We start from the raw sequence: 24,572 nt of genomic DNA, 5'->3' as shown, positions 1-24,572 counted from the left end.
CTGCCCCCCCATGGCAGGGCCAGGCAGGACTGAGGGACCCACTGCAGGCTGGACAAAATCCTTTTGTGGGACAGATCTGGCCCAAAGGCCATATTTTGCCCACCTCTAGGTTAGACAAACACTTGTGTGGGATGGTTTACCCAAGGATGATCCTGTTGCTTTGAGCAAGGGACTGGATTACGTGACCTCTTGAGATCCCTTCTAACCATATACAGGCAACCCCTGCTTAGTACTCTTAACTGCCGCTCCTCCCTGCCCACCTGCCGGCCGCTCTAGCACCATGTGCCAGAGCAGACGCCACACTCCTGCTCCCCTGCCCTGGGCCCTACCAGCCCTGGCCCTGGGCACCAGCCTGGGCTCCATGCTCATGCCCCCCAAGCACTCTCCCACCTGCTCCTTCTCACCACCACCACTCCACCCCGCCTGTCCACTGGCCAACCACTCCAGCATCATGTGCTAGAGCAGAGCCTGTGCTCCTGCTGCCTCGCCATTCACCATTTCACTCAAAGCTGCTACTTCTCCCCACCCATGCACTCAGCATTAAAACGAAACGTGCTAAGTCCTAAGTGGAATCAGGTATTTTAAATGAGCGCTATAGCCAAACCACGGTAAGCAGAACCACGTTAAGCAGGGATTGCCTGTAGCTCTATGACTACATGCTTAAGAATCAGTGACTACACCTCACCCCCCATGTACAACAGGGAAATATGACCACCTCCATCATCCCCATTTCACAGATAAGGAATCTGATTCACAGACAGGTTCTGCTGCCCAAGTGAATGGGATCACAGCTTTGACTCCTGATCTGGCCTAGACCTTTCATTCATAGCCTGCACTTAACCCACTGGGTCAGACATCCTTTCTTTGAGCCCATTCTGCTATTCTTGTGCTGACTAGCTCGTACATGTCCAGCTTAAGTTAATATGACTCCTCTTACAATTGCTTAACAATGTAATTAACTGCATAAATAATTTGTTAACAAAAAACAACAACAAAACACACCCTAACAACACATTGGTAGCGCTTCCAGGATTTCTCATCACTATTTTCTTTCCTCCTTTTGCATTTTCTCACACACTTCAAAAATAAGGTAGAAAATAAACGCCATTTTTATGGCCCACAGGTATGTCATTACAAACAAATACTCTGCACTCAGTAAAGCTTGTGTGATTCTTGTCATTAAGCTTCTCAGATGAATGGCTCAAGGCAACCGCAGTTCTGGAATGCTTACAACACCCTCTCTGTTGCAAAAGTTTGCAGCAGAAAGTCTAGTCAGCAGAGATGTACATGACCCAGCGTACACAGGTCTCCTAGTTCTTCTAGCTAAATAGTATAAATGGAGGTTTTGAAAAGACAACAACTGCTGCTCTGTATTGTTCCGACACCACAGATAGAGACAGCAGTATGACCAGATTCTCCCGGATCCCAGCCAGATCTGTGCTTGTCATTAACACAAGAAATCACAGTTACTTTGTTCTATTTAAGACATTAAAGAGGACTGAAAACCTGATAAGAGTTGCTTGTAGACACTGAAAGCAAACAGGTATCTGGTGGTTAAACTAGGAACCAAATCGAAAACAAGACCAAATAAAGAGTAGCATGCAACAGTGCTTTTACAAAGCATTTCTATGATCATACCTTGACAAGACTTTCTTAATTCATCATATTTGTAGCCTGCATCACAGAGACATTCATACGAGCTTATTAAATTTTGACAGCGAGCTTCTCCACAGATGCCTGTTGACACCGTGCATTCATCTATGTCTGCAAAACAAGCAAAATTACTTCGGTTTAGCATCATTTCAATGTTTGCAAGTATTAAGCATGCCAATATTCAACTTAAGTAACTTGGAATATCCTTGAAAATCTGTCTACAGGGTTGGTTTAATAAACATTGAAACTGTTCAGTGCCAGGAAGGAAGTGACTTCAGGCTTCCAAAGAACAATTGCTGGTCTTCCTTCAAGCCATAGTCTACCTTGGAAAAAGAATGCAAAGTGAAACAAAGGGAAAACACTAAGAAAATACACCCAGTTCATGAAACCACAAACCATGGAACAAAAAAGAAAGAGAACACAGACAGGAAGTAAAGGGCCGATTTCATTTTTGACCAAACACGTATAATTTTAAAACCTAAAATCCAAAGAACATTTTAACAAATACAGGACTCTTCTCACCCCCGGTCAGGCAAAGAGAATTCCACATCATATTTAGTGTTATTTATGTCTATGGTTTCGATGTCTGTATATATGTGCACACACCTACAAATTAATTTCATTTAGTGAAAACCATTCCCACATCTGTGTCAAATGGCAATCTGTCAAATATTCATCATTTTAAAGTTGAGATACCTGTCACTTATATATCCACATTTACACACTTACTTTTTATGGCAATATTTTGTTCCCTTTTGTTCAATTTGGAACATGAAGCCCATATTTAATAAACCAAGACAACTCCAAAGTCAAAATGCCCATTGCAGGATTGCTATTCTGACTAAAGGATTGAAAATGTATAATCATCTACATATACATATAATCATATACTTCGGATTGAAAACGTATAATCTAAGATTTAATCAATGGACCTACTAATGTCAATGTAAGTTGAAGCTATTGAGCCTCCCCGGATAAGGTGTGTTGTGGGAGTGACGCTAGGAGGCAGCACAAAGCTTTTTGGTTTTGTATTTGCTAGGAAGATAATTTATTAGTTTAACCACATTTCAGCTAGCACATAGTAAAATCCAAGTGTGGACAAAAGAATAATGGTTTTAACATGTGTTAACAGAACTAGGCAAGCACTAGGAGAGTTCAGGGTTTACTTCAGCCTGCTTATATATATTAAAGCTACAACTGCTTTGTCTACACTAGGATTTTAGTATGTGTTAATTAAAAAAAACAACCCCAAAAGCAAACAATCAAACCGTAAACTATTTTTTGCAGGACAGGTGTTTCATTACAAACACAAAAGGAAACTGGCAAAAAATAAGCAGAGATAAACATTCCCGTTACCATTGATGGTATCGGCTGTTCCAGGGACACATCTCCAAGCTACAAGCGCTGACATGTAGTTTTCAAATGGTGTTCTTCCCACTTCTAAATATACTTTTTTGGGGCAGATCCTCAGTCAGGGTAAATCAATATAAGCGTATGTCAGTGCACACCAGATTAAGATCTGACCTTGGGAAACCAAGACAATCTTTTTTGACCAGTTTTTCATCACTCTTTAATAAGAACAAAAGAATTGCCAAATACTGGGGCAGACCATAGGTCCATCTTGCCCAGAAACCTGTATCACACAGTGGCAGAAAGTGGATGTTGAAAGGGAGAGTGAACTGAGTATGACCAAGGTATTTTTCCACTGTTCCTCTTTCATTTGCAGCTCCAGCATTTAAGGCATAGGAAGTTCTAATTCGGAGGCTGTATCCCTAACTCCCATGCTCAGTAGCTATTGATGCCTCTATCCTCCAAGAATTTACCCAATCCCTTTAGGAAATGACAATTAGACTGGATATACTGGAAATACAATTCTGGTATTTACTTTAGGTTGGGGAAATTCACATATTGGTGCTTTGCATGAATTGGGACTACTTTTCTACATCTTCTGCAGCAATCTAGTTTCTTCCTATAGACTGAGCAAATAGTCACCAAGTCTGGGAAATAAATTCTTTGTCAGCACATTAACCTGGAAAGGCCTCTTCATATTTTTATCTGCCTGTTTATCTGAATAATATAAACAGACCTCAGGATCTGGCCATTAATGACCACAAGGCATATCATGTCAGAAAAAGGCTGTTGGAACCTATGTTATTTAAATTCTGCTGTCATAATTCACCCTACAGTTTCATATGGACATTATCCTGTTCTTCACTCTTTCCTAAACTGGCTATCTATATTTACAAAGGCGTTTCTATAGATGCTAATTTTCAATGAGATTTTTCCAGGATGGCTCTTCATTCTTTGCACTTTCTCCTCCTGAATGTAGCCAAACCAGGGGGGGAAATTAAACACATAAGCTCCTCTCCCTCCCCCTCCACCCTCCCAACACAGAAAAAGAAAGGAAAACAAAAGACTCATATACATCAGTGCAACAAAACAGGAAAGAATCATAACAATTCTTCTTTCCAATCCTTCTCTCCTTCTCTCAGTGTCAGGATGTGAGGGCTGATCAGCTGGACCAATTTAGCATAATTCAACCCACAAATCCTCTGTGAATCACTGCTATGTTATGATGTTGGAAAGTAGTCTGGTGTGACCAGCAGCATGCCCAGGCATGTACTCCTGGCTTGTACTACCAAATAAAATCCTAAAGGGCTGCAGTTATGTGCAAATAAAACAATGACTAGACCTTTCTTTTGGACTAGCAGCTGGAATGCAACATTTGTTGCAACCAAAAAACTATAACACTTAATGCAAGACTGCTAATCACAGCCCTTAAATGTTTTGGCTAAATGTTTGATATTAAATACCTAATTTCTCTTACCTTCACATGTTTTACCATCTTTAAGAAGACCATAGCCATTGTAGCATGAACAACGGTAGCTGCCAGGCTTGTTGAGGCAGGCTTGGTTACAGCCCCCATGCTGCACATCACATTCATTAACATCTAGAGACAAACAAAGTATTACTGATATTATTGTGAGTGACAGCAGGAATTGGAAGTAGGAAAGAGGAAACTAATACCAGAGACAGAAGAATACTTTTCATGTTTGGGAACAGCTTCATATTTACATTGCTAGGATTCAAAAATCACAGCTACTTCATTCTGTTTACACTGAGTGTCTTCCTTAGCAAGCAAGGTCAGCGGCACAACAACCCCAACAGCAGGGTTATCCCCATGAGTAAAGCTACTCAGATGTGTCCGTGTTTGCAGGAGCAAACCTGATGTTGATACAGCATCCTGTGCCTGTTTTGGGGAGGGAGAGCACTGTAACCAAAACAAAGTGCCAGCATGATCTCAACACCGTGGAAGAGAGATTCTGAAACATCAAACCCCCCACACACTACTGTCTTACTGCTATCAAAAAACAAGTGCAACAGATATGCTCAAATACTTAAACTCTAAGTGCCACTGTCGCTCCATTGAGTTTGACGGGTTTTGCTACGGCCTTCAAAGGAGGTAGCATTTCATCCTGCCTGTCCAACCCAATTGCTGTATTCTATACTTGTCTATAGGACACTAGAATTGATTGAGAAATATTTGTAGAAATGTGAAGATTATGCTACCATTAACTGGTAAGCATATCTAAAATTTCACTGTTCAAATAAAATATTTGCAAGTAACAGCCCGTCTACATAAAATGCTCATACCAAATCTACAGGCAAGTCAGGTTCAGGTCCTTAGCTAGATTTCCTGTTCTCAGTCAGCATGATTTTGAACTGGCAGAGTATGATCTCAGTTGATCAGAGCTTTTTACTCTCCTGTTTCTCAGACATTACTTTAATTAAATGTTGGCAGCCAGCAATGTGACAAAAAAGGAAACTCTGGGTTTCCTAATGCATGCAGGCAGGCAAGGTTCTTTGCCTGCCTATGTCCTTAGACCAAAACAGCTACAACCAAACACCCAGCATAAAGGATGCAGGAAATCTTTGCAGGTGGTTTTTCATGTACAGGGCCAACAATTTTGTATACAAGTAAATAGTTTTAGTTTAAATAGTCCCACAGGATTACAAACACCAAACAAGACTGGGATCAGACTCCAAAAGAGTAAAGGCACCCAGGGGCCAGCATAGCTACAATTTTTTTTAATGTGAATGTATATTTATATTCATAATGATTCAGAGATATTAAACGCCTAATTTATAGAGAACAGAGAGCAGTTTAAGGGTGGTGGTGGGGAATATGAACGATTTATAAATCCAGAATCAGTGTTAAGGCAGTTGTACACTGCGTGACACTGGAGAAGGCTATATTTTGTATTGGGGCAACTATTCAAAAGAGCACTAAATAGCAGCAATTCTTTGAAAGACATTAAAATACTGTGCATAACAAACTCTCCTTAACAACCTAGTGATCAGAAGTCAGTAACAAAATAAACCAGCTATAATTACCTTTTTCACATTTTCGCCCCTGCCAGCCATCTTTGCATGTGCAATAGAAGTCACCCTTTAGATCTTCACATTTTATAGTCCCCTCTTTATGACAAGGGTCAGGAGAACATTGGTTTGGTAAATCTGATTTAAGCATACAAAAAGAATAAAACACAATGTTGAAATCACTTATAGTTGGTTGATGCCCACCTCTGTCAGAATCAAGACCTGTTAGTAAGAACAGTCACTATGGCTGCAAACAGATAACAGATGTATCCCAGGGTAAACCATTTTATATTGGGACAAAGTGCAAGTGTACAGATGTTCATGCCCACCGTCTCAGGATAAATCGTAAAAAAGGCTCCCCATTTCCCAGATAAGAGGTAGTAACTCTGTGCTATGGGGCAAAGTATGTCTTGTACAGTTACCCTGTATAAGCATTATTGAATCAATGGCAGTGCCTCCAGTCTTCACTAAGCCCTGACTAGAAGGGCAATGTGCATACATGCCAGTCCTGGGATATTTTTGTTCTGGGACAAACACAGGCACAATTTAACAAGGACGTATTCAATGTCTGTTCCAAGCCCATGAGAATACCAGATACAGGCAGCATGGGTAGTACTAATAGCCTGAAATATTCTGTGGCAGTAGCCATTCAATGCTGCCTCAGAAGTACTCAAACTGGAGTTCACTATATGCAAAATGAGAGGGAATTTCTGCCTTTCTTGCCAGCCCAGAACTGCCGACTTTTAGAGAACACCAACTGGCCCAGCAATCTCCCCTCACTTCCCAAAGCTTTTAAGGAAACATGGAGCAGGAAGAGGTTAAGTAGGGAAGAAACAATGTTATAGTATTATTGTTGTTATTATTTATTGCTACTGGGGTGAAGTTATCATTAGGGTTGATAGGTTTGTTGTTAGTAAGGGCTGCATATGAAACACCTTTCAAAACTGCCTTGGATAGACACGTATTTTTGGTAGAAATGGGTTAAAAAAGATGTGCTAATAATGTAACCTAGACTAGTGATTTGTGGTTCTTACAAACTGCAATGTTCTTACCAGACCAAGGCAGGACGAAGCCTAGCAAATAGCAGGTTCTGGCATTTGCCAACATGCAAATCATCAACTGATGCCAGTGAGAGTTGCATATGTATAACGATATCAGGCTTGACTTTTGTAACTGACTCACTTGTACTGGTCAACAATATTTCAGTGCACAAGTACACTCACAGAATTTGGGAAGAAGTTTCAGAGCAAAGTATCAACTATAATTTAATAATTCTCACAAAACGACAATCACCCTTCTAGGCCTGAAAACTTGTGCAGTAGAGCTCTATGCAAGAAACTGAGCATGAAATCCACCCACACCAAATCCATTAGCAGCCTCTTTGCGACTACTGTAATATATTCAAAGGCTGGTGCCCCTCTATGCCACTTAGGCTAGAGCTTGTACTACTGATCTTCACACCTACATATCCCTTAGCCCTTCTCAAAGTCTGTTTCTCCTGTACACCAGCAGGTTGGGAACAAGTGTAGAGGCCATTCTGTGGCAACCAACATCAACAAAGGCCAACACAGGCAGAGAGCTGCTCTGCTCATACACCCTCTCTCAGAAGCAAAGGCTGGGGTACACCAGAGACCTTTCCTTTCCGGTTTTGAGCCTCCACAATTCAAAAACGATGTGGAGAAGCTTGAGAGTGTCCAAAGAAGAGCCATGCATATAATCACAGGTCAGGAAAACAGACCTTATGACGACAGGCTGAGAGCCATGGGGCTCTTTAGCCTGGAAAAGCGCAGGCTCAGGAGTGATCTGATGACACTATGAGTTTATTGGGGTGTTCACCAGGATCGGGGGAACGATTGTTCACCAGAGCACCCCAAAGGATGACAAGGTTGAATGGTTATAAACTCCTGCAAGACCGTTTCAGGCTGGACATAAGGAAGAACTTCTTTACTGTCCAAGCACCCAAGGTCTGGAATAGCCTGCCAGCGGAGGTGCACCTACTTTGAATGCCTTCAAGAGATATTTGGATGCTTATCTTGCTGTGATTCTATGACCCCAGCTGACTTCTTGCCCTTTGGGCAGGCAAGGGGCTGGACTCGATGATCTTCCGAGGCCTCTTCCAGCTCTAATGTCTATGAAATCTATGACTGCCATTAAAAACTGAACATTAACCATCTGCAGGAGATAAAGATACTAGGAGGCATTTGAGACATTCCCCATTCTAAGCATAAAGCCTACTGTAAATACCTGGCTAGTGCATGGGCATGGCAGGGTTGCAGAACTATGATTCCACCTATTCCTTATCCCCTTTGAGTTGCAATAAACTCTTATGAAAGTGACTAAAAAATGCTTTCTGCCTTATACAGCCCATTGGTGCAAGAGTGTACCCAAACAGCATTCAAATAAAGAGCAACAATAGCTATCTAAACAACATCCATTCCTAAAGTTCAGTAGGTAGATGCAGCTTTCAGCTGAGCATGATCCCAGTGGAGCCAACGGTACTGCAAAGAGGACACAGAGGAAAAACAGAAAAGAAAAGTAGATATGTCAGAGGGTTGTGTTAGGATTCAGAGAAACCTAGACAAATTGGAGGACTGGACCAAAAGAAATACCATGATGTGCAATAACGACAAGTGCAAAATCCTGCACTTAGGGTGGAACAATCCCATGCACCAGCACAGGCTGGAGACTGACTGGCTGAGCAGCAGCTCTGCAGAAAAGGACCTGGGTGTTACAAGAAGCTGAATAGGAGCGAACAATGTGCCCTTGTTGCCAAGAAGGCTAACAACATACTTGGCTGCATTGGTAGAAGTGTTTCCAGCAGATCAAGGGAGGTGATTACTCCCCTCTATTCAGCAGTATTCAGCACTGGTGAGGCCACGTCACATACGAGAAAAGGCTGATGGAACTGGGCTTATTTAGTCTGGAGAAGAGAAGATTACGGGGGGGGGGGAGGTAACAGCAGCTTTCAGCTACCTGAAGGGGGTTCTAAGGAGGATGGAGCTAGACTGTTCTCAGTGGTGGCAGATGACAGAACAAGGAGCAAAGGTCTCAAGTTGCAGCAAGGGAAGTTTAGGTTAGATATTAGGAAAACCTCTCTCACTAGAAGGGTAGTAAAACACTAGAACAGGTTACCCACAGAGGTTGTGGACTCTCCATCCTTGGAGGTTTTTAAGACCTGGTTAGACAAAGCCTTGGCTGGGATGATCTAGTTGGGGATGGTCCTTCTTTGAGCAGGGGGCTGATCTAGATGACCTTCTGAGGTCCCTTTCAACCCAAATTTCCTAAGTGCAAGAATTTGCACTTGTCCTTATTGAACGTCATGAGATTTCTTATGATTCAATTAAAAGAAAGAACTACAGAAGCCACTGAGCTCAATCAGACCGGAAGGCGAAAACTTCTGCTCTGGTAATAAAAGTGTTCTACACTGCACCGAAACCCACTTTTCCTACTCAGCCAAAGCAAATTGGTTTACATGACAAAATACTCAGCACTATTACTCTATCACTTACAAGCCCCTTCATAGAGGCCTTTGAGAATTTTTGATGAAAGAATACAATATACACTTTGAGTAAAGTTTTTTCAAAAGGTATTGTTACTGCATTGCTACTTCTCTGGTGACATTGCCTTAAAAATGATTCCTAATTGTTCTCTTTCCACCTATCTTCTGTACCCAAAACCGCTTAACCTGTGACAGACCAGCTTAAAAACATAAGCTATTCTAAGCCAGAAACCTGGTTCAATGTAAAAGTCTTGTTATTTTTTAAACTGGAGGAATGATGAAGTTATAATGCTTGCAATAACGTTCAATAAAGCACACACATTGCACTTAACATTTTGCTTTTCACCAAAGCAATTCAAAGAATTTTAACAAATATCATTATAACCATTTCAAACACAGTTAAATTTGACCTCTGGATCAAGGCTATTATTTTCAAAACCACTGATTACTGGGCTTTTAACTTGACACATTAGGACCTCCAACCAAAGGTAACTTAAAACCAGATTCTAAGTTGCTCAAGCAAGTCACACGAACTCAGCAGTCCCCTTTGAAAAAATCTGGCCGTTTTTACTTGCCCAAGATACAGCAAGCTAGTTGCATGATACAGTAATAAAAGTAAAAAAAATCCTGTTTTCTGCATTAATTATGGCTTGCAATTTTCTCCATAAAAAATGATCACATTGGCTGAATACTTCTTCCATTGCAATTAGTTAGCTGAGACCCTAATACAAAAGGCACTACATTTTCACCTATTGTAAATCAAGTTCATTGCAAGACTGTATTTGCCCTTACTTTATTTTCTCTCTCACTCTCTCTCAGTGCAATCACAATATCTGCATGCACTCAGAGAATGAATACACACATTAAAAGGAGAAAATGGAAGGGTTTTTCATGCACTGGATTCTGATGAGAAAAGTACCTAGATCATTCCCTGACAATTATTTTTTGAAACATGCCCCCTATGTAGTTTGTGCTTTGATTACCGGCCTGATTACAGTTCTTAGCTATGGAGGAGTGAAGGCTTTGTGTTTGATACTTCAGAATAAGTGAATGCTATCTTTTGTCAGAATTACGTATCTGTATTTCTCGTCTTCCTCATTGAGCCTGAAAGTATGCCTCCACTGACCATCTGAAAACTTTAATAAAATACTTCTAATGACAAAAAAAATTAAATCCCTTTGATGCATTTATGAAATACTTATTGCAGCACATCATTGTCTTTGGCTACTAGCTAATAAACATCTTAGACATGGTAGGACAGAAATAAACAACAAATTTTGCACTTCAGTAAAGCCCAGCACTATATTAAGCATAAAAATGGAAGGAAAAAAAGAAGATACCATTTCATTTTTAGCAACCAGGAAACAATAAAAATCTAAGTGTCTACTCCACAGCTCTCACTAACACACCCCATAATGGACATATGTGTACCTTTTAAACCATTATTACATACAATACTTCTAAATTTTATGGCCATGGAGTTGTACCCAGAAAAAAAGATAGCCAGCTTTACAGCTGCCATTTATCCAATTTACTCATAACAATAGTTCTGTACTTGTTTTTTATTTACGCAGTGAAGGACATGAAGAATTCCCCCCTTCCCTCCCTGGAACACGTTTAAAGGAACATAGTAAGTCATAAACATACCAGTCAACTGTGATCCTGCCTATAAGAAAGACTCCATTACGCTTGAGGTGGACTGAAGGTTGATAGGAAAAGGTAGCCCCAGGTAGTGTCTGTTACTGAATATAGTATATTGACCGGTGGGGGGGAAAGAGGGAAGAATTAGAAAACAGCTCTGAGAATAGCTCTAAAGGAGAGAAAACCAGTGCAGTCGATAGTATTTACCCTCCTAATCTCCGTAATTCTGTCCCTACTGAAAAAACGGCCACATTTATCCTAGTAGTTCTTTTTTTCTGCTCAGTAATTAAAGCATCTTCAGCCTCTAGTTAGAACCAAGCTATAGATAAAACAAGAACTGAGCTTGGACCACAGCAGGGGTTGACTGGTGGGCAGGGGAGAAAGAGACTAAGGCAGTGGTTCTCAACCTTTTTTGTACCAGGACCCATTTGTAAACACTCATGGCCAGTCCTACCCAAGTGCCCCTCACTCCCAACCCGCTGCCCCCCATCCCCAAGAAGCCAGCCCCCTAGTACGTGGGGTAGGAGATGGGTGTGTATGGGCAGCCTGCAAAGGAAAAGCCATGGTTTCCCATGTTTTTCTCCTTCAAAGGACAATCCATTTTTAAAGTTTGTCACCCTTTCATCTATTCTTGCGACCCATGGGTTGAGAAACAGTGGACTAAAGGACTGTTCAGGAATGGAATGTGACTTGCCTGCTGCCAAAAAAAAAAATGTATTTCATAGACAGCCCTGAAACCCATGTCTTAAAAAAAAAAAAAAAAATCACTCTAAAAAAAGCATTTACATGTGACCCTCCTTAAAAGGCTCATGGTAATAACCAAGGCCAGTCACCACCAGCAAGACGAAAGAACGTTCCCCGCTCAGCTGGGCAAGAGAGAGCAAAACCATTAAAGGACAAAGGGAAAAGCTGCAGTCGGCAGTGGGAGCAGATGCATGGGCTGTCCATACACCCCTGCCAATATCCCAATCTGAAAAATCTCTGCTCTTCTGACAAGGCTCACAGGAGGGTTCAGGGACCAGAGAGAGGAGCCAGGAAACAGCAGCTCTCACCAGCACATCCCTTTTCTATGCAGACTACAGTAGATGTGCGGCAGACTTAACTTTCCTTAAAGAAGCCTTACCTAGTCCTGCACACCCTGTAATGCTAGCCAAAGCCCAATGGCCAAAACAAGCAGGAAGGATTAGGACCAAGATTACCTGTGAGCCCTCACTCTCTGCATTTGTCCCACTCCTCTGCAATTAAACATATCCAAAACCACTGAGGATGGAAGGACAAACCATTTTATTATTTGTATAAGGCCAACAATGTGCCAAATGTTATACTTCTCTTCCCGCATGTGTGCATATGTATTCATAACACCGCATCTAATGATGATCTCCTGCTGGATTTCACAAAAGCTTATTTCCACTGACTTCAGCAAAGAGAATATGGCTTATGGAGCCTTTCTCTTCATTGATTTAGGTAAGGATTCTCACTTTACTCATACCCATAATACCATGTCTTAATCCTTAAATATGACTTGGAGCACAATAGTTCCAGTTCCATTTCAGAGTCCTAATACAGTGATTACTTTTGCCATTCACCACCACTTGCTCCTAGTTTATCTGCTGATGTTTATGAAACAAGTTGACTAAAACTACACAGACAACTTGTCTAGTTACAAAAATAACATTGTTCACCTATCTCATTGGTATTAAATAACTAAGTGAAAAGCCAGAAGGTATTGCTTTATAATCCTGTTTGACTAATATCTAACACAAGCCACATAATTTACCCAGCAATTCCAGTGTCAAGTTTAGAAATTCTGGTGGAACCGCCAATCTAGAGATCCAATTTAAATTTCAGATGGTAGCAAACCCCTACATTCCTTGGTAAACTACCATAGTGATAGATTACCCTTACAATTGGCAATTACTAATTCATTTCCAGTAGGAGTTTGTCTAGCAGGACTCTGTACCCATTGAATCTTGTTAGGCATTTGGTCTGATAGATTAATAAGACTTCTGCTACTTTGTTTGGAGAGGAAAATTACACCATCAAGCAGTTTTACACTCAAGTGCATCCCACTGGCACAACCCTCTACGGTAGGGTGTAAAAAATACAGCCTGTGGGCCAAATCCAGCTCATGGAGCCCTATCAACTGGCCTGCAGGGCTGCCTGTGGGCCTCAGAGTGGATCCACACAGCACGAGATGTATGCCCTACACCCTTCACATGATGCTCAAGGTTGGGGTGGATGCACATAGTGCACAACTGCTCTTGGATGCATGCTGCACATGGTGGGGCTGGTCTAGGATGCACACTACATGTGGCACCCGTAGCAGACCAATCTAGGATGCGCACTGCACACAGAGCTTGCTCCAGCTTATCCAGGACACATGATGCACCTGGTGCCTATACCAGACTGCCCCCACACTCTGGATCTGGCATGCAGCGCTGGTCTGTGGGCCCAGTTCAGCCATGAACCACTCCCATGCAATTCCACATGAGCCTGACACCCCTGCTCCACAGCCCTTTGGCAGACTAGTCATACAAGACCAATGGAAACACTGTCTTCAAGTAAGCCTAAAGACAGAAATTACAAAATACACTTCTGAGAAGGTACAAGGGGAAAGGGCTCCTTCTATGCCCTTCTTTACTCACCCTGTGTACTCAAGGAATGGCTGGCTCCCTACTTTAAAATTTAAAAAGCTTATGCATCTCTGATTCCATTAGTCTATAAAATACACCTCTATCCTTCCTTCTTCCTATTTTAAAGGTTTTACCAAGAGAAGATAAATACTGACGGTGCTCTATATCTACAGTGGGGTAAACCCTCAAGTTCTTATTCAGCTCTCATTAAGGCCTTAATTACAATTAGCACCCACCATCTTAATATTTCTAAAACATTTAATCAATAATTCAGATAATTCCTTTACAATCTATAAATCATGTTGCTGCTTTATGTGAGGCCAGATCTTGAAGTGTTGTTTATTAATTCTGGAGTTCAAGTAAAGGCATCTCTATGAACTATTTAGAAAAATTGCTCCAAAGTTAACAGATTTTAAACTTGAAAATGTAATGTTGTGACCATTTCCCTCTCTGATGGAGAATGAACTAGAATTGGTATAACTATATGACCAATAAAACTAGATTGTGCTAAGAAAATGATGCAAGAAGAAAAAACAAAGAAGTGACTACGTTTAAGTGGTGCTTTTTGACTCAACTGATTTGAAACCTAAGCATGTTTAGAATCATATCTACTTAGATCAGTGCCAAAATCCATTTGCAATGTTGTGTTTTCAGCACTACAGAGCTCTGGGGGAGAGAGTGGGAACTAGCAAATCGGTGATTAAATTAAAATCACAGAATATTTATTGATAAGAAATTTACAAGCCAGAAAGAATCCAGCTTGACTTTCAAAGCAGCTCCAAGTCAGATCTGTAGGGCTCACTGTGAGGAAAGCTACCATTTTACTTACAAATGTTCAGGCCTGATTTGAAAGCTTTTCATACACTAGAGAAATTTCACATGGTAACTGAAATTCACCCCAGGCAGCGTAGCAAGTCACCAAAGTCCCCCGTAAGCTTCAGTTTCAAAGGCAGTTCTTAATAGGTAGTCACTCAATGGCAGAGATAAGTGTCACGGAGTGGGCCCTAGGAGCGGCCGTGATCTCCCAAGCGCCCCCTACCGCGCCAAGTTAACTGTTTAGCACCCTCAGTCTTGCTCGCCATGTGCTGGTGTTACGTATCTTTTAAGGGAGGCTGCCTTACTGTTCCCTATGACACGGTGTTCTGTTCGTCCTGGCCCCTATCCTACGAGGGGTGACCCGGTGCACCCCAGCCTTATGGGCTACGCGTGCCTCCAACCTCCCCTTTAGCACGCCCCAAGCCTCGCAGATGTACCGGACGTTGACTGGTCAGTTTACTCTCTGCACCTTGACTGGCGCTCTTGGGCTTGCCACGCAACTGGCGCCTCCGGTAGGCACTCTGGCCTTGTCACTCAACCGGCGTCCTGGCTAACGCCCCTGGGCTTGTCATGCAACCAGCACCCTTACTGGCACTCCCGAGCTTGTCACGCAACTGGCGCCTCCCGCAGGTGCTCTGGCCTTGTCACTCAAGCAGCGTCCTGGTTAACGCCCTTGGGCTTGTCACGCAACCAGCGCCCTTACTGGCGCTCCCGAGCTTGTCACGCAACTCGCGCCCTTTTACCGGTTCCCTTGTATTCGCTAGCCCATTCAGGCCGGCTCACTATGCTTGCTCCTTTAAGTTCCTTGCTAAGCTCGCCCCTCTGGGCTTGTCTATACACTCGCCCTGCTGGGCTTCTCAATAAGTTCGCCCCTGCTGGGGCTTCTCCCAAATAGGTAGTTCCCCACTAGGGTCTGTCTCACCACAGTCACCGTGGGTCCCCCCCCCCGCAGGGTTTGTCTCCGCGCTCCCCACGTTTTCGCCCCGACTGGGCTTCTCCGCGGTCACCACGTGCTTCCCCACAGGTGCTACCCTGCTGGGGTTTCGTCACCCACCTCCCGCAGTAAGTTCCCCTCACTGGGGTCTCTTGCCCCCTCTGGGGCCTGTCCTGCGCTTCTCGCGCTACTCGCCCTCTCTGGGGCCTGTCCTGCGCTCCTCGTAAAATACTGCCCCGCAGAGCTGGGGTTCCCAGGAACCCCCACACTCTTGGGTTGCTCCCCTGAAATTATCCCGCTAGCCACCCCTACTGGGGTTGGGGTCGGGACACCCCCACATGCAGCGCTTTCTACCATGCTAATTATCCCGATAGTCATTCCCACTGGGGTTGGGGTCTGGCCACCCTGAAACGCAGCGCTCTTTACTGCGCTGGGAGTACCCCCACCTTACTGGGGAGCTCCTAATGAGGCCTCCTCCTTCCCCTACAGCCTCACCCGGTCCTCCGGTGTAATGATAACAAACTAGCAACATAAAGCCCTGAGCCAACCAGCTACAACCCAAAAGAAGCTGCCTGGCTATAACCTAAACTGTGCGCCTCCTAGGCGCTCCCTCACCTCTCTACCAAGGTTCTCTTCACCCCCTCCCATCATTATACGAACGCTGGAGCACTCTGGCTGCTCTGCTTAACTCTCATCCACTCGGCTCTGCTCTGCGGCAGCAGAGCTCCTGCTCCTTGGGCTGCCAGAGGGGAACTAAGTCTGGTCTTGGCCTGTCTGGTTATAAAGGCCAAGCCCTGCCCCCTCCTGGTCAACTGACCCAATCCGTTGCCCTGGCAACCGCCAGCTGTGGTGCCCTGTTGACAGACAGCTAAGCCCGCATCGCCATTACTAGTAGCGAGCACCCTAGTGCTCCGCTACAATAAGCTTTAACATGTGTTTTCAAAGAGCAGGGAAAAAGAAAAATGAAGAGCCAAGCTCAGAGTAAATCCTGGTTGTATAGTCCCTCATTTCCCAGATTGCTCAACCTTTTGGGAATGGGGGAGAGAAGAAGGAGGAATGCCTGGCACAATTACACACTGGAAGATATTTGGATGATGATGAAGTAGACAAATTAAAAGGTCCCCAAACAGTGTCAGTTGGTTATTCAGATGGAAATGTGGCACAGGTAACACAAGATCTTAACTAAAGTATGTGGGAAAGGAGGCACTAAAGATGGAGATGACTGAGGTGCCCTCACCTCCTCAAACACAATGACATTTATGTTTAATTGCAATAGACAATATGAAAGATGCTTACTATGAACGCATGTAAGGAAATCTGGACTCCTTGTATACGGTGACCCATATTTCTGAATACAAGCTGAAGGATAGAAAATGAAATTATTATTATTATTACATGCCAGTTATCACAATGTGTAAACTAATATGTAGCCTGATGATGTCAAGCCAGGTTTGGGGGTGTTGATGCACAATAGGATCACTCTACAATATGCTATTATGGTGCTAAATCGATGTTAATAGTTACTAAAAATCTTACCTACTAAACAGAAGACCCTAAAAGGCACCTGGAGTATTCTAAGTGCTAACATTTGTAATCTTGAATAGTAAATGCCAAGTGCAAATACCAAATATATGCTGAATATTGACAATGATGCACAGAATATAAAGAGCGATGGATCTGCAAGCTAATTCATTTATTTAAAATACATTTAAAGCCAACTAAATAAAAGTGTGTCCATTTTAGGAGACTGCAAGTTACACAGCAATGATGTAAAGCTACAAAAATAAATGTAGCATTACATACACATTTTAATATACATCTGTAATATAATATGTAAAATGCTGTGTGAGTAATTATACAGAGGATAGAAATAAAAATATGCACCCTTAATAGTGCATATACAAAACACTTAGCTCTACCTCAGGAAAAAGATACACAATACATGGTAATTACTATAGAATCTCTATTATATTCATTTGAGAAGGCTTTGGCTGTCCCCGGTTCTAATGTTAGGCACACATCAGAACTGCCAAAAAAAATGAAAGTAATAACTGCACTCACCCAAGTATTTCGGGTAAAAATATTCCTGTAGAAGAAAGAAAAAAGCAAACATTTATTGGAATAACATTTTTTTTTTTTAACTGATGTTACTAATATTTAACTACTAATGCTAGTCTGGTAGTCTCATATGGCGTTTGCACAAGATCTGAACACAGATCTTTATACTGCTTTCATTCTGGGCCAATAGAGAAAGAATATCATTGAAGTGACATGCCGAGTCTGAAGGACAGGAAAGAAATGCTGGCTGCAGTCTCAAATGATTTTTTTGACAGCTGACTTACGAAGTGGTACTGTCAGTGACTGAACAGGAGGCCACTTACCCTCTATCCAAGAGGTAAAGATGCCGATCATGGCAGGAGGTAGAGGAAATAATAGGAATCTGGGGATAAAAACCAGAGGGAAGAAGTACAGAATCATTTAGTTTCTCCCCTTGCCTCAGACTTGCTACAGCAGCAAAACCACCATAGCTTTTTAACCAATAAATTTTGCCTTTGCCTCTAAAAAGAGGAGCAACACTACTGCTATGAAGTAAATCCCTGGCAAAACTGCTCAGTAATTTATATAGCTAGCAATATCAAACTGGGAAAGGAACACTGCCAGTATGCGAGGGAGAAAGCAGAGTTCAAAACTAGAGGATTTAGAGGTCAAACACGTCTTCACAATACACTCTTCATATAGGCCACAAATCGCCTTCAGAGGTCCTAGAAACAGCAGACAAAAGTTGCTTACAGAAAAGATCCCTTTTCCATCATTATACTGTGCTTAACGTTGTTACAATTTCTATTACTAACATCCATATTGCTAAAATTAAGATGAACAGGGGTTAGATGATACAGGAAAAAATAAGGATACTTCAAGGTTTTAAATTTGGTTCTAGCTTAAGCAGGCTATTCCCTTGCTAATCACATTATCACACCTATAACTGTCATTCTTTACTTGAAATTCTTCTGTATAATACCATTATTTGCAGTAAGGTGGGGATGACAAATTTGTTTGGGGAACAGAAATATCTAATCATCAACAACTCTTTTATCCTCCTCCTATTTCAGATATGAATGTGAGAAAACACTTCTACGTGTGTGCACACATGCATACACAGTCATAAAGAAGTCATATCATGGTCACCAACACAATCAATTAGCCAACAAGGTCATGTAACCTGAACTACTATATTCCTGGAGGAAGAGCGGGGGAGAAACAGGGGACAGAAAGTAAAAATCATCAAGTTTTGGCAAACATACTGCTTTTGCTAAAACACAGCCACATGAGCTTGACTGATCATATACATACTGAAACTGCTGGAAATTTGGCTGAGTAAATGCTAAATGATGAGCTCAGAAGCTAGTCCTTATTACTGGTATTTGGATCAAGCTTCCTTGTTTTTCTGCTGTTTTACAGTTTCTCAGGCATAGTGTACAAAAGCAAAGCTTTGGAAAACAAAGCAAAGACTGTGAAAAGAGAGGTAAATATCAATAGCTTAGGTACTCCAAAGAGCACTTGGCTGGGTTTACCTAAAGTCACTAAATGAATCATGGATGGATGGACGGATGGATGGAATAAAATGCTCCACTGTTCTTTTTAAATCCTCTCCTTTTTTTTTTGTGGAAAATACAGCAATGCGAAATGGTACAATCAAGACCAATGTAATCCAACTGTTGGCAAAACTGAAATTTTAAATGAGTATGAAGGAACCAAAGCTGCATTTTTTTCACACCAAGCCTCTTCCTATAGCAGACTTAAATCCATAATAACTTAGGTTGTAAATGTGAAAAATACACTCAACATACTTACTAGTAATGATGAAGTATATTGGGAAAGTATAGTCATTTTGATCTCAATCTAATTTCTCACTTAAAATGACTTAGCCAATTTGTTCACAGACATAACTTTCCTATCATACACCTGAGGTAAAATAGAGCAGCTTACTGAGTCTTTATACAAAATTATAACTGTTGTTGCTGTTTCTGAGAGTGGAACTGGTATGGCATTTTTCACCATGAACTGCAATTCTGGAGGCACACAGTACATACAACTAATTTCAATTGCAAACTATAAATATCATTTTAATCCCTTTTTTCCTTCTGTCCCTCCAATGTTTCAGTTGTATATTTCATGCCAGACTCCTCTGTTCATCATAACAGAAATAACCAGTAATTATTGCCCAGTAGGAAATCTATTTGTACAATTCATCCTTTGCCACTAAAAATATTGTGTTAAATAAAAACAAGGCTAACCCTAGGTACTAATGTGACTTACTCATGACCCTTTAACTTTTTATTCAACTCGTTTAATTCTAAGCTATGACAAAAAGAACTAATGAGAGCTGAGCTGAAACTGGCACTTTCTCTCCAATAAATCTCCACTGCTGCAGGCTTACAGAGAGCTTGTGGTCCTTCAGCTGCAACTAAAGAACTGCCTAGAATGAAGACAAACTTCCTAGTTTTACTGAAGGAAATCAATATTATTTTGCAGAAGTCCCGATTAGTAGTTTTTAGAGGTGCACCAATATATTGGTTGTATATTAGATTGGGACTGATAAAAGGAAAAATCAACATTATCAGCTATTGGCTTTTTTTGCCTAGTGCAGCCGATAATGTACACCAATAAATATAATATGCCTTCTGGCCAGGGCCTCTGGACACCTCATGCAAGCACATCTGTACACATGCACGTGGCCAGGAATGCAGCTGGGCAGTGTGAAAAGCAGCTCCCTGCAGGTAAGTCTGTGGAAGGAAAGGGTGGCAGGAGGGAGGCAGGAGGCAGATCGAGGCTCCCACAGTGAGGGAGGGAAGAACAGGGGCAGGGGCTGGGGGTGCTGCCCAACTACAGGAGTAAATGGGACCCAGGGTGGAGTGGGGAGCAGGATGGAGCTGTGGGAGGTGACAGGAGGAGGTTCTCTGCTACTGTGTGCATCCCCCAGGGAGGCATGGGGGTGGGGGCATGTGCCCACCCCAGATGGGTGCGCGGGGCAGATGCAGACTGCTCACTGTGGGCTCAGGGATCTTCAGTCTGCTGCCTTTCCCTCAGGAGCCCCATGCAGGCCATGCGTCCCCTGCCCACCTGGCAGCTGCAGGGGCAATGAGTCGTGCCTTGCACTGCCGAGCAGGCAGGGAGTGTGTGCTGGCGCAGGGCCCCCAGGGCAAAGGCCACAGGACACAGAATCCCAAGCCCACAGTGAGCAGCCCACAGACACCTTTACCGTGCTCAGCTCCAATTAAAAGCATCCCCATGATTAAAAATGGTGCTGGCAGCGTCTGAACTAAAGCTCATTCAACGAGCTTTAGATCAAGTGCTCCTGCCACCATTTTTAAGCACCAGGACACTGATTCCCTGGATAAGCTTCCAGCAGCAATGTCCCACCCCCTGCCCCAGCCCTGGGTCCCATTTACTGCCCTGGCTGGACAGTACCCTCAGCCCCAGCCCCTATCCCTTCCCCACTCCCTCCCTCACCATGGGGACCTTGATCTGCACCCCCATGCCCCTTCCCTTCCACAGACTTACCTGCAGGGAGCTGCTCTCCATGCTTCCTGCCTGCATTTCTGTACATCGTTATTGGATTGGTATTGGCCAATATGGCTGGTTAATAATCGGCTACCAGTACTGGACAAGCAAATCTTTATCGGTGCACCCCTAGTAGCTTTCATTGTTAAAGCTTCAAAGCACCACTGCTACCTACCCCAAATGCAGCTCCAAACAACCCCTCCTCACTGGGAGGGACCTGGCACCATGCCCAGACCTAGCCCACAACAGCAGCCCGCCCTCACCCTGTGCATAGATCAGGGGGGCACATGTCCCACACCTCCCCTGTGGCGGGTGAGCAGGGGCAGTAACTGCCCCCCACTTCCAGCACAAGCCACTCACATCTCCATCCCATGCTCCATCCCACCTGGGCAGTGCTTGCCCCACCTCCCCTCCTCTCTCACTGTGGGGGTCTCGATCTGTCCTTCCTACACCCCTTCCCATCCCTCACCCCTGTCCCCCCAAAAGACTTACCAACTGGACACTGTTCTTCAAGCTCCTGGGTTAGCTGCGTGCATGGTGCAGCTGCATGCATGCACGCAGCATTTATTGGCAACATTAAATTGGCCACATCAGCCAAAAAAAGCCAACTGCCAATAATGTCAATTTTCCTTTTATTGGTGCAAATATGATACGGACCAATGCACTGGTGCATCTCTAAAAACAGGTCAGTATGTTTTTAATGCTATGGATTGTGCTATTTGAAATCTCTGGATTTATATCGTGGATCATGTGCGTACACCTAACTACGTTAACACTGTGTGGCACTCCCTGACACCCTTGAAAGAATCTCAATGCATCCTGGTTGAGAACAGTTGTAGTCCACAGTAGTTTCACTGCTCTAGTCCATGTGGTGACATTTGGTTGATCTCATCCTATTCAAAAGATTTTTATCTCCCAGAGCCCTCCAGTTCCTGAGGGTTTCAGTGGGAGAAGAGGGGTTTCACCTCTCCGACTCTTCAAAGGGCACTTCCCCTTTTCTTCCCCCACTTTAAAAGAAAAAAATATAACATGAAACAAGAGATTTCCATTCCAGTTTCAGGTTTTTACAAGAACCAAAACAGAATTATTAATACACCCAGAATATAGAAATATACAACAAAAGACGAGCCCTTCATACATTGTTTAGTCTCAAACTAGTTGAAGTTAAACATTAGGCTGCTGAACGTCTTGCTATCCAGAAGGTCACACCGTAATTTAGAGCATCAAAAAACAACAGGTTATTAGTTAATCTTTTTTGTGACCACTGTGGTAGAAAAGAAACTTACCACAGAATTACAGCCTTAGTTGTGTTTGTTAGTTTTTAGCTCAAGGTTTGAGGAAAAGAAATTAGCACTGACATGCTGTCAACTCCTTTCCCTTGGGTTTGCTTTTACAATAATGTTTAGGAAGAAGATCCAAGCTGTGGGCTTTATTTACATAATATTATACACAAATGGAGTTAGACATAAACATTTTCCAGCCAAGCCCTTGAACAGTTATACAGTTGATCTCACCAGTCATTGCAACTATTCCATACAGCAGTAACATCACACTGCACATGAGAAGGCAACATGTTCCAGCCCATGGAGGAAACAGGTGTTGACCTACATCAGTGCTGGTTGGGACAATTCTGAACCTCTATACCTATACCCATCAACACAGAAATTAATGCTTTCTGCTTCATTTCCAAACTTGCTTCTTCCTACTGGATATAGTTTCTCACTGATCCTGAATCCTACATGTCATTCAACCCAGTTCTTTCCTTTCCAAGAACGGTGTAATATAACCAGCAGCATCCAGTCTTGTCTATGCCAACTATAAATAAAAATCAGACACAATGTAGAATGTGCTCCCAAAAGATGACATAACAAAAATCTTGGATAGAGGAGAAAGACCAGGAGAAGCCTCATACGATCCAAATCTCCACCCCTTAAGTGAACTGGAAACTGTATCACAGCACCCGTCTTTTCAGACAAGCTCCTGCTTACATTGTTCCATTCTACTCAAGAGAAAGACTTTTTCTTCACTGTCCAGGAGATAAGAAACAGGCCTTTAAATAAACCAAACTACTTTCCTTTTTTAGAAGTTAGTCTTTTGATACAATGCATTTCTATTTTCTGTTTCCAACATTCGGCATTAAAACAATGCTTACAAGGAATTTGGTATTTTTATTTCGGTATATTTACCCCCATCTGCCGGTCAAACTCAGTTAGTATTACAGCTTATAAACCAATGCTCATTCTGCCATATTTTTAGAGAAGATGGAAGAACACCAACTCGGCAGTCCTATGTGAGACACAGTTTCTAAATAGCTGCTCTGAAAGCATAACAAAAGACCCCGTCTACACCAATGAATTTTTCCCACTGTTGCTTAAATTAATTCAGAAATGTTGGAAGCTCTAGCCTAGTTGGTTGCCATCTGCTTCTGCTTGTTTTATTTAGCATCATATCATATAACCCTGATCAGAGCTGGGTCTATTCAACAACACACTGAAAGTCTTCGAGAGGCTGATGAGAATTCATCTATACTAATATGAAATGTTAACACCAGAAAATCTGCTTAAGCCATGTTAGTAATCGTAATTATTTAAATATTTTTTCCACTAAAGATGTGGTCACTTAGCTGTCCACAACAGATGACATCTCATTTCCAATGTTAAAACAAAAAAAACGGGAAAAAATCCAAAAAATTTTGTCTGGGTTCTGTCAGACATTATTAAAAACAAAAACAAAATGGTAAAAGGGAACAAACCAGGTTTCCTTTTTAGCTCCACTTTGTCAAGCTATTTTTAACCCTCCTGAAATAAAACACAACAAAATAACATTGGTCTTGTATTAGCCTCTGTCTCAAGCATTATGTTTTCCCGGAACAGGATCAATGTTCCTTGCAGAGCCATCAAGTCAACACAACAAGCCAAGTAAATTTATTTGGCTTCCTTGTATACTTGAAACATCTAGTACTTTCTTGCTATGGATTTAATTAGGGTTTTCATAGATTTCATAGACATTTGGGCTGGAAGGGACCCTGGAGGATCATCAAGTCCAGCCCCCTGCCCCAGGGGCAGGAAGTCAGCAAGGATCATAGGATCCCAGCGAGATAAGCATCCAAATGTGTTTTGAAGGCGTTCAAAGTGGGCACTTGAACCGCCTCAGGTGGCAGTCTGTTCCAAATCTTGGGGGCTCAGACAGTGAAGTTCTTTCTTATGTCCAGCCTGAATCAGTCACAGTGGAGTTTTTGACCATTCAACCTTGTCATCCCTTGGGGTGCTCTGGTGAACAGACATTCCCCCAGATCCTGATGAGCACCCCTGATAAGCTTATAGGTGGCCATCAGATTACCCCTGAGCCTGAGCTTTTCTAGGCTGAATAGCCCCATTGCTCTCAGCCTCTCATCATAAGGTCTGTTTTCCTGACCTCTGATCATGCGTGTGGCTCTTCTCTTGACTCTCTCAAG

General features: G+C 42.6%; 1 protein-coding gene across 1 annotated transcript in view; it reads right to left on the bottom strand.

Moving 5' to 3' along the window:
* The window catches only part of GAS6 (growth arrest specific 6), a gene marked incomplete at its 5' end in the record, with an annotated part of 63,167 nt that overhangs the window by 26,727 nt on the left and 11,868 nt on the right, over positions 1 to 24,572 (bottom strand). The window contains 5 exons of the mRNA XM_019529616.1: positions 1,639 to 1,764; positions 4,481 to 4,603; positions 6,049 to 6,171; positions 16,853 to 16,915; positions 17,618 to 17,642. Coding sequence (XP_019385161.1) covers positions 1,639 to 1,764; positions 4,481 to 4,603; positions 6,049 to 6,171; positions 16,853 to 16,915; positions 17,618 to 17,642 — 460 coding nt within the window. The remainder of the gene's footprint in view (positions 1 to 1,638; positions 1,765 to 4,480; positions 4,604 to 6,048; positions 6,172 to 16,852; positions 16,916 to 17,617; positions 17,643 to 24,572) is intronic.

The sequence above is a fragment of the Crocodylus porosus genome, unplaced genomic scaffold, assembly GCF_001723895.1.
Source record: "Crocodylus porosus isolate Cpor-Errol unplaced genomic scaffold, CroPor_comp1, whole genome shotgun sequence".
Classification (NCBI taxonomy): Eukaryota; Metazoa; Chordata; order Crocodylia; family Crocodylidae; genus Crocodylus; species Crocodylus porosus.
The sequence above is the reverse complement of the archived record's forward strand: the minus strand, read 5'-3'. Positions and strand labels throughout refer to the sequence as shown.